Raw genomic sequence first — 11349 nt, forward strand, 5'->3', positions numbered from 1 at the left:
TTAGAATTAGTAATAATCAATTAGTGTATCAACCTGCCTCTTCAAATCAGCTTGCACTTCCTTATACAGGCAACTTTTCAATTGAAGTCTGTGACTCATAATCTGTAAAGACCTGGCAGATCACACTGTTCTAAATTCTATACCTTGACTGTACTGTGTTAAAAGGCAGCGACTGCCAACCATAATTAAGGAGGTATTTATCCAGGACAAGCAATAACCTGTAATTGCCTGAACACAAGCACCTATGGATGACCAGCTAGTAGGTGTGAAGGCAAACAAATTATAAGACAATAACGATTTGGAAGAATGGAAGACACAACCACGGAAGTTTGAGTCTGGCAGTCATGCTTTGGAGTGTGCAGCGATGTGCAATGGGAGATTAGAGATGAAGGCAACAGATACATCTCCTCCAGTACACACACACGAACTGGACGCAGCAGCTGGCTGTTACTGCCATATACCTAAACAAAACCACATTCAGGATCCTCTGAACTAGATAATGATTTGGGACTGCTATCTCCATAACAAAAAAGGTCAAAAGAAGTTACACTATTACTTCTCCCCTAACACCAACAGCAGCAAGAGCTCCCAACTACAAACTTGATAAGAGTTTGTATTTATGTGTGGGTGCATCACACTTTCCAAGCAAGTGAAAAACTACACAAGCTTGAGAAATACCTCAAATATAAGGAAAGGTTTGCTTTATTCCAAACAGTCAAAGTAACTGCCTTCCCCTTCTATTTCCAGTATTTGTTTGCACACAAGCATCACTGGAGTTAGGGAGAGCCTCTCCAACTTCTCCAGCATTATAGCATTTTCTCACCTCTACACATCAACAACTAAACATGAAAAAAAGCAAGTCTGACATGACAGATGGAGCTGTCTAAAATAATTGCACCTACACTCGTCCCTTTCCTGCTTACAAAAGATCTTTCATAACACGAAACTTCATGGTTAAAAGCAGTCTCTCTACTGACTGAGCTACACTTGAGTAAACACAGAGTACAGTAAGAGCATTTAGTTAGCTCTAATAATTTTCAACTTGATGTGTCAAAGAATTAAACTCCAAATTACAATAAAAGGCTAAGCTGCCAACTGCATACCACTCCTGTCAGTTTATTTGCAATCAAGATACCAAAACCTTACGCATTTTTATTAATGACATAATGAACACAGCATGAATTAAATACCTATGTGGACATCAAGTGCTGCTGAAGACTTATCTGTGGTGGGGTCACTAATGAGAAGAGCTTTAATGCCATTTGCCAGTTCCAGTCCACGATATTCTCGTTTATCCTCAGGTGATTTGATAATTTCATTTGTTATTCTCTTAATAGCTGGATTGTTCATTTTGTTGTTTGTCTCCTTCTGAAACCTTGAAGAAAACAGAAGAAATTTCACTTATTATTTTTACTTAAGCCTTGCAACTATTTTAATATTACGTTAGACAATACAGGGCATTACTGACAGCAAGAAGTTCTCTTCTGCTAAAAACTGACCTAGTTTGCCTAGAAGTATAGTTCAGATCCTGAAAGATATTGCTGTTAAAACAAAAAAAATCCTGAAGACCAAGACACATAATAAAAATGTAGATCACATAACTGAATGCTTCAAGTATCATACTACTGGTAATTTAAAAAACCCCAAACTTAATACATGTCATTCTCTTATTCGATTATGATAAAATTAAATCAAATGAAGCATACGCCGCTACCTCAAGTATACTTTCAAAACTTCAAGAAAGTATCTCATGTGTCTGAATTGGTGGTTATATTATCAATGTTGTAACTTTGTGATTGTTAGATAAACAAAATTTTACTAACAGATTACTGGATTTGTACACTCAAGCAAGAAATGGTAACACTGTTTGCAATGTTGCCACTAAAACACAAACACACTGCAGAACTGTCATGATAAACAGGAATAGACCGTCTCACACCTTTAAACTTGTACTATTAGTTTAACAGATGCTATGAGACGCTTCTTTAATGGCACAGTTTTGAAATGCTAAGAAACTAAGTGTGATTCTGAAATCATAAACTGTGGTTATACATTTTTTTAAATGCCAAGTGAAGAGGTAAGACATTCAGAATAGGATATTTGTGGAGGTAGAGTAGAACCCCTTGACTGTGTGTTAAAAATAAAACAAAAACAACACACAAATAACAAACAGAAACACAAAACCGAAATAAAAACGTCCAAACAAACCACAAATACACACAAAAAGAGCACAAACCCCACACGTGGGAAATCAGAAAGCTACGGTCTGAGATCATTTACATGGTGGATTCCTGTATGGAACAGCCACTGAATTCTAACTGTTTTACAGGAAGGGTTTTAGAACAGGGCCTGTTCTATAAATATATAGTACCACCAAAACTTAATCTTTTCCTGTGGTGAAACACTGCTTGGTGTATTGCTGCACAATTTACTACATGGGCTTCGTTAGTCCTCACTGAATTCATTTCACTTAAAAAACCAGCTCCAAGTCCCACTCCCCACCACAATACATACATACAGGCATGAGAAATTTGTTTGTATCACATAGATAAGACAGAGTTTCACAGCATTTCTTTTCCATTTTCAGGTTGTACGATTCAAGGAACTTCCTCCAAGTTTTAAAACTATGTACAAGCTTAAGGCCCTAGGGGATGTACAACGTGAAGGACTGCAAGTTCTCAACATACAGATTGTTTCAAGGTACTCACTTATGACATTTTAATCAACTCTCTAGCTAGCAAACCAACTGCATACTCAGTGTTACAGATACGTGACAAAAAAGAAAATCTGATTATATATTTTACTTACAGTTTAAAATTACATATGAATACATACGTATCCTACCTAAAATACTGTTCTCATTCTCAAAAAGAGAAGCAATTCTGAAAGCTACTGTCCCTCCGGATCATCTCCTTTGAATTTATTCATGTGACTCCATGGTATAAAAACAACAGCCAACTTGAAGCCAGCAGAAGCAGTGCCATCACTGTTGCTGTTAGATATCATAATGAGGCTAATAAAGAGCTTATTATTAACAGCATTTTAAGGATAGAAAGTTTGTGAACATAATTTCTATGGCAGAATCAATGAAAACAAGTGTTTCACAAACACTAAATCAAGCTTTTACTTGTAGCAGAGTGAAAGTTTGTTTAAGACTCGATTTATGTTTGCAGCAGGAGACATATACATATATAAAAATATATATATGTAAATTGGAGAAGACATTATTGTAAAAAAACCCGAAGTAGTAAAGTAAGCATTACATCTCTGAAAGAAGTAAAAATATTACTTTGGAACTTTTAAATATGCTTAAATTATAACACGTCCTAATATGAAAAAAAGCAAAACACAAACAGGAATTATAATCCAAAAAGAAAATAGAAGCACTCATCTTAGAAAGCATCAATGAATAATAAGAATCTGAATGTCTCTAATCAAAATCCATAAAGATTATGAAGTAACTTTTTACAGTTCAATATAAGTGCAGTTCAATTCATTTTAGAAAGAAATAGTTCCACTAGTAAAACATGGTTCTCGCACTGTGAATTACTTTAAAAAAAAAAGTGCAGCCAAATGTAATCACTAAATAATAACTGAAATGCTGAATTTAAATTTACATGTCTACACTCTCATTTAAACCTTCATTTATCCACTAGTTTCACCCTGAACTCAGGATAATCCTGCTTGGAACATCTATAGGCTTCCTTCCTCCAAAAAAATGCAGATACCAATGAAATCCAAAGACTACTCCAAGTACTGCACATCTCTGTTTCTCTGCATCAACAGCACTGATACAAACAATGCTAACAAAAAATGCCTCCATGCTCAAAGTTTAGAGTATTAAGTAGAAATACTCTACTCAACTTTAGATACTATGTAAAATTTATGAAGTGAGAATAGATACTGCTTTTCATATATGAAAATCAGTAACTAAACTGTTCCTAATTGTTTTTCACTTGCACACAAGAGATTTGCACACAAGTTGGACTGACAAATATAAGTATGTAGGAGAACAAGGAGGTCTCTGAATCTCCTGATTTCACGTCTGCTAAGGAAGACATCTTGGTTTTCAGCTAGAATATTCTGTCTCATTAAGATACTAATTGCTTATTGTAAGACACATACACACTATAAGCTGCTCAAGTTGTGGGGTTTTTTTAAATGTTATACAATTTCCTTGTCATCTGATATCTCCTTGTTATTTCTACACCATATCATTAAGTCACAGAACTTTACTGTTTGTTCAGATGACTCATCTTTCCAATGTGATTCATCAAATTACGCAGCTTCTATGAAACCTTACGAGATTGCAATTGATGTCTTGTGAAGCTGTACACCTCCACTTCATTTTATTATCGTTCCCTACTTCTGTCTCCTTCATAGGCTACCTCCAGCTTGGTAGTCAAATTTCAGTGAAGGAAAAAGCTACAATCTTCAAAAGGACAAAACCAGTAATTAAGCCTTCAAACCAAGGACTTAAACTTGCATGTCAATCTTCATTGTTATGTCAAGGGGCATTGTGAACACAACATTCTCTAACTTCAAAAGAGTTTGCATGATTAACCTACAATTATTTTGTTGCAAACTGAATTAATAGTACCAGACAATTTGTATGAAAGCAAGAGCAGATCAACTATGCCATACTCCTGGAAGGCAATACGTCAGAAGAACAAGACCAACACCTTCCTGCTCAAGTACTGTTCTTCCTGGTGCGATGTTACTACAATATAAAAGTGAGGAAACTTCACTTCAGAGAGAGAGAGTTTTTGTACCATTGCTTTTTCTTACGGAGTAAACTGTAAGACCTAATATTAAACATTCCCTCATATGACTGTTTTCCTGTGCAGCTTTTAAGTTCTCTAAGTGCAATTGCTTTAGAGGAATACCACATTCCATTCTTTCAGACCAGAATCCTAAAACTCTACAAACCACTTTTTGACAACAGAACTGCTTTTAACCACAGGCAAAAAAAAGTGATAAAACCAGAAAGAATTCTGTATTTCTCATTATTTTTTTAGAAACAGGTTAATTTCTAAGGTCATGTTCAGACACTGCCCTGAAGTACATGTGCTGTATCTACTTGCTCTGCTTGTCATTACAGTGAGCACCAGCTGCTGCAAAGCAATTCATCCATAAAGGAGATGCCATGTTTATTGCAAAGCTAATATCCTAACATAGACATTTAAACGTTTAAATAAAAATATTTAAAAGATACATTGTCATACTACTTTCACAAAACAGAAGCAACAGTGAAAGATCCAAATAAGCAAGGACAGCAGGAACAAATACAAAGCATTACTGTGACACTGAAAATTCTTCCACTGGCTCAAAAATTACACTTGGCAAGATAACCAACGTAGAAAGAAAAAAAAAGAATGGGAATGCCTGAACTCAGAGCAGTGTCTCTATTCAATTAATAGGAAATATTCTTCCTCCTCCTCAAAATTACTTCACTTGTACAAGAAAAGTATCAGTTAAAACCAATGCTGAATTTTCAATTATAGCACTTTGAAGTGAAATTATATACTGTTCTTTGAGGTTCCATTTTTGTAATGATTTCCAGGCAGGCAATCCCTTGGAACCAGTAAGGCTCTCTGGGGATGCCAGGTTTCACCTGCAAACACAGCATTACAGAGTGGGATTAAGTGATATATGATTCTACCTCACTATTTTAATCTCTCAAAGTTATTTTCGTAAACTTACTTTAATTAAAAATTAGCCAATGTAATCAAATCTAAGTTCAATGTTTGAACAATTAAAGGACCATATTTGAAAACCAATTAACAGAAACTCCTGAGGGTTGCTTCAATGCAAGAATGTGACTAGCTAATAAAAACATGACCCCCAAAGCAAAATCTCTGAAGCCTTTTTCAAGACTTTTTTGACATGACAGTCTGCATTTCTTTCCATTTATATCAGCTGCCTTAAAATTTGGGTTTACCTGAAGATTTTATGCAACTCGATGCTTACCATTTACCAGAGTGAAGAGAAACCTTTGTTGAGTCAGAGCCTCTCTCTCTGTTCTGTCCTGCAGAGTTACCATTGGTAACGTTCTCTGTCTTATTTACTAATCCATCTTGGTTACATGAAGATTTCTCCAGCTGCCAATGCATGGAGTGAAAGAAGTGCTGTGTGCTTTGGCAGGAGGCCTGGTGCTGCAGAACCACCAGCCAGAGTTTTCTCACCTCTCTTACAAGGATGGCAGCACTGAACTGAGCACTCTGGAGGAGTCCAGGAACTTCTTCAGCTGCTCATGGCTTTGCAACAAATCTGCACTCTTGCACAGGTCTTCACTCCTCCTCCTCTTTGTCTCTTGCACCTACTTCTGCTCATGATAGCAGTAGAATTTGATGGCACTGTGATATCCTTGTGTGTGTAACAATCATGTTACCAGTAAGATAATCAATAATCTACCTACTCTCTTAACTTCTCCATTCACTTGTATGTTATAATTAAAAAAAATATTTTTAAACTAAACCATATGCAGTAAAGTTTTTTTCCCAAAATCGGGTAAATGTTTTGAGTAGTTACCAAGAATGCAATACAAAAATGGAGCAGAAAAAGGGTAATCTCAAGAAATTTCAAAAAAAGAAAACCCAACCAAAACCAACTAACCAACCAAAACAAAACAAAAAAAACTGAAAAAAAACACCACCAAAAAACCAAACCCCAAATGAACAAATTAGATCATTCAGGCGAACATTACCAAAAAGGACTCTTCAGGAGACTCTCCATAACTCTTTCAGGTCACAGGTTCACCAGCAGACAAACCTAGCAATCCTTCTTTTACACATTTAGAGATTAAAATACTTCACATTATTCAACATCCATGAAGCATCAATCTTCTGTGAATTTACTTGTCATGAAGCTAGAGAATGCATGAGATCCCAACACGTTCCTGATACTGATCTAAATAATTCTAACTGCATACACAGGCAGACAGACTGCATAAGTAGATAAACTGCTTAAAATGTTAACATATTTTATCATTTTTAAACTCATCAGGAATTCAGCATACTACTTCATACACAAAGGTTCCAACTACAAAGACCCACAATGACTTAATCAGTGCTACCAAGTTATTAAGAGCAACTAATCATGCCAAATCAGGCAAGTTTGAAGATGATGAATATTTATAAGGTTTTGTTATGTAGTTTATTTTGAAGAAATTCTAAACTCAAGTTACAATTAAAGCATTTTCAGAACCTCAGTCTGCAGCATTTTGCCAAGTCTATAATGGATTCAGAAAATTCCCTCCTAATGATGGTGGCCAGGGCAGACACTTGCCTTGCTCTGGTTCTCAAAAGAATCCAGCTTCTACAACTTCTAGATCACAGCAGTAAAACTTGGTCTGCCACAGGCTTCACTGCCAACGTGACAGCAGAAACACTGGTGTGTAACACTGGTGTACAGGAATTACCAGTAGCATTAATGAGACAATACCACGTGTGAACTTGGCAAAAACAAGGGCCTGGTGGCTTCGCATGTAAGATCAAGCAATTGGCCTGAGAAGTAAAATGATGTGTGCTTTCAACAGTCTTGTGTTAGTCAAACAAGATGGGATATACAATAAAGACACCATAAAGCTGATTTATTGCCCTAAATCTATGTTCCTTAAGTTGACCACTCCAGTTTCCAAAGCACTGGGTAAAAAAAATCAAACAAAAAGGGAGGATTTTATACAACCTGATTTTACACACAGCAATAAAGATAAGAAGTTTTTTTTAAAATCTCTACAACACTTGAACTTACTTTTCCTATCTCCTTGAAAATTGCCCCAAACAATTCATCCAAACACAACCTCCAAGGTAAACAAGCTTTAACCATGTTCACCACAAATAAAACAATTAAAATTAGTCTTTTCCTAGCAATTCTTCACTTCAATTTTTTACAAGATTGCTGAAAACTAGGGAAATTCCAAAAGGGTTTTGAAGCCTTTGATTATTTGAAAGATTTAAGAATTTTTAAAAACTTAAGTAAAACTATCTGGTTTCAATTTTTAGACGTCATCATAATATAGGATCTTCAGAATTTTCACAAATGTGGATTTTACAATTATTTTCATCAGTCTCAAACTGAGTGTTAAGAACAAGACTGATCAGACTAGTTTCTGTGCTACATGACCAGCTGCTTGAAAATGTATTTTACACATTTGCTTCAGAAATGTACTCATTAATTCAGTTAATTGTTTTATGCCTTGTATACTTGCAAACCAGCGGGTTCTGAGTCTCTTCCTCCTTCCCTGACATTTTTCCTTCATCACTCTACAGTTGCAGGGTTTAGTCCACAACCCCAGTACAGTGGTGGTGTCTGGTGCATGACCCTGCACACACAGTGGGGAACATCAAACTGGATGCTATAGGAAAGACCTCTGTGCTTTATTCTAACAGTATCTTAATGTGTATTTCATAGATTTTATCTACAAGTAGCACATCAGATTGCCCAAAACTCTTTGTAAAGCCAACTCATTTAATACTTTATGCTACCATCTGTCTTATACCCTCAAAAAGAAAAACTTGTGAGGTCTGAATTAAAAAAAAACCAAGATGAGACTAAAACTTGTGCATAACACCAAGTAATACATAGAAAGATGAGAGAACTGGCAAGAAAATCTGATCTATCAACAAAAACAGAGAGCACTTCAGAATTCTGTATCATTAAAAGCACTGTAATCCCACATTAAAAGCAATTGCTTATCTGACACTAGAGCTCTGACATAACCAACAAACCCATAACAAGGAGCAGTTTACAGGAGTCAGGGGTGTGTTTCAACAAAGGAAGTCCTGGCTGTTCACCTATTTGCTAGTTTAGTTTTTACAATTTTGGACAATTCAATTCTAGTTCTACTGCTAACCCTGTAAGTAAACTCTCAACTTTACAGCATTTTTTTCCATCTCAGTTGTTCAGGCAATATGTAACTCATTCTAAAAACAAGTTGCAGAAGGTCAGACCTTAACAGAAAGCAACTTTCAAACAAGCTCCATCAAAAATCACCTTATTACATATACACAGTGCTATCTCATAAGCATATTTTATCAACTTAGGGACATCACAAAAACTGAAAACAAAGATGTGCATTGACAGACCGTGCACATGCAAATGCAAAACCAGATGCAAAACCAACTAAAGCAATTTCTCTAGATTTTTATTACAAACTTTATGATTTCTATCTTGTTAAAAGATCAATATACCAAAATTATTATAAAAGCATCTAATACAATACAATAGAAGTAATATATAAAAAATATCAACTTAATATGTGATCTCTCAAATGGTCTGACAGTATTTTCAGTAAATCATTTCTACAGTAACCTGCAGTGAACCCTAGCTAGGGGCCTAATACCTTCCAGTTCAATGAAACACTGGAGGTACTAAACAACTTGTCCCTTCCCTCTTTCTTCTGGACCTAACAGGGTAGGGGAATCCTTCTGTATTCATGTGCAAAGTAAGTTATGTGCTTGACAGTTTGATCAATTCCCGAAGGTACCATTTCATCCATGGGATTAACACACAGCTTTACACCGACCGAAGACAGAAAGAAAAAAGGGAGCAAAAAAGCATGCAAACACGGACATGAATCCTTCACCTCTTTCCAACTAGAACAGATCACTTCAATGCCACACACGAGACAAAAAGCAGATAAGAAGTTCTAACTGTGAAATTATCTTGCTGCTTGACATGCAGATGAAGGTTAAAAATTTTATGAAAAGTTAAAGCTGAAAAAAGGTGAAAACATGAACAAAATACAGAAATGGAAACAGAACATGTAATTGAAAAAAAAATTCTTAATTTCCACATCTTAAAAAAATCATCACATGAAAGCACTATGCCTGCTCTCTTTTCATTATCATTTATGTAAATCCTAATTCACAATTAAAATTAAACAGATGATTAAATCATGCTTGTAGGCAGCATGAAAACATAACAGGCCTACTCACATACATAAAGTTAAGTCCAAATACTGCATATATTCACACGCTTCAAGAGGAGTAATCTAGAAGGAGAAACTACAGCCTGAGAAAAATCATTGGCTCCGAATATGCACTGTGGATTACCTTTACAATTCTGAAGCATAAATAGCAATAATGAACAATAACGGTGCATCCGAATTTTGACACGCAAGCACTGACAGTATGAGTCATCATAACTCACTTTTTTCCCCGGAAAGATTCTACTTTTGACGTAGCATCTTACTTGTGCAGTGTTAAAAATAGATTTGGCTACTAAGGTACAGTATTAATGAAAGAAAGAAAACAACTTGGCCTTCCTGGAAAAACTTTGCCGAGTTGTTACGCAGATTAATTTGCCCCTTAAAAGCGAGCCATGCCAAGCCTCCCGCCCGCTCCTCCCTCGATCGAGGTTACTTCTCTGTCCCCACCGGAGCTGGTAACACTGGTAACACACACACACAAAAACAAGCCCCGCACAATGCCAGCGCCAGACGCCTCGTCACAAACTGAAGAGGCCGCTCCCAGCAACTTTGGGTGACTGATAACAGTTTCTTCTTAAAGAATTTAAACTTACTTTTTTTTTCCTCTTCCACAATTAAGGCTTAGGAAGTCATGGCAAGTAACATGAAAATTCATGGGGTTTTTTTTCCAAGAAGGAAGGGAACAATAAAGCAAGCCCCCGGGCAAGGAAAGCCGCACGGCTGATGACCAAGCTTGCTTTGTCAAGGGAGGTGCAGCTGCAGACACCGGAGCACGCCAGCCCGAGCGGCAGGGCAGGACACGGCAGGACACAGGGCAGGACTCCGGCCTCCCCGCACACCCGGCCCCGCCGCCCCCAGCTCAGCTTCCCGCGAAGGCTCCGCCGCCAGTCCCCCTCCGCGGCCCGAGCCCCCTCAGCTCCCCGCCCGCCGCACAAGGTGCCCCCGCCCCACTGCCGCCTCTTACACAACCCTGCGGGGGCTCTGCGGCCTCCCGGCCCCGGGTCACACGGCGCCGGGTCCCGCGGCCCGGCCCCGCCGCACTCGCACCGTACCCGAAAGAGCTGCGCCGCCGGCCCGGAGGGAAGAAGCGCGGGGCCGGGGCGGCCAAGGGGCGCGCCCAGCCCGGCAGAGCCCGGCTCAGCACAGGGCACAGCCGCTGCCGCATAGCCCTGGCGGCCCCGCCGCCAGCACCGGCCTTGCCCCGCCGCCCGGCCCGGCTCCGGTCGCTCAGCACGCGCCGCTCCCCGGCGCCATGTTCTCCGCCCGCCTCCCCCCGCCGCCCGGCCAATCCCTCCCGGCGCCCGCGGGGTCCCGTCCGCCCTCCGCGCCCGGGCCTGGCGGGACCCGTACCTGGGGGTACCTGGGAGTGCTGGAGCTGCCTCTGCCGCCGGGAAGGCCGGGGCTGCGGCTGGGGAGGG

The 11349-nt window shown here is 38.7% G+C and overlaps 1 protein-coding gene across 5 annotated transcripts in view; it reads right to left on the bottom strand.

The window, feature by feature from the left end:
- Positions 1 to 11337, bottom strand: part of IDE (insulin degrading enzyme) — a 61415-nt gene extending 50078 nt beyond the window's left edge. The window contains exons 1-2 of one of the 5 annotated variants that reach the window (XM_017803824.1): positions 11292 to 11337; positions 1191 to 1375 (exon numbers count right to left, since the gene is read on the bottom strand). In XM_017803824.1, coding sequence (XP_017659313.1) covers positions 1191 to 1350 — 160 coding nt within the window. In that variant the 5' untranslated portion in view covers positions 1351 to 1375; positions 11292 to 11337. Of the gene's footprint in view, positions 1 to 1190; positions 1376 to 1499; positions 1542 to 10983; positions 11081 to 11281 lie in introns of those variants that run through there. The other 4 variants (XM_017803823.1, XM_017803822.1, XM_017803826.1 and 1 more) reach the window with 4 other exon arrangements.
- Positions 11338 to 11349: the final 12 nt, after the last annotated feature.

Source organism: Lepidothrix coronata, unplaced genomic scaffold (genome assembly GCF_001604755.1).
Source record: "Lepidothrix coronata isolate B3197 unplaced genomic scaffold, Lepidothrix_coronata-1.0 Scaffold8, whole genome shotgun sequence".
Classification (NCBI taxonomy): Eukaryota; Metazoa; Chordata; class Aves; order Passeriformes; family Pipridae; genus Lepidothrix; species Lepidothrix coronata.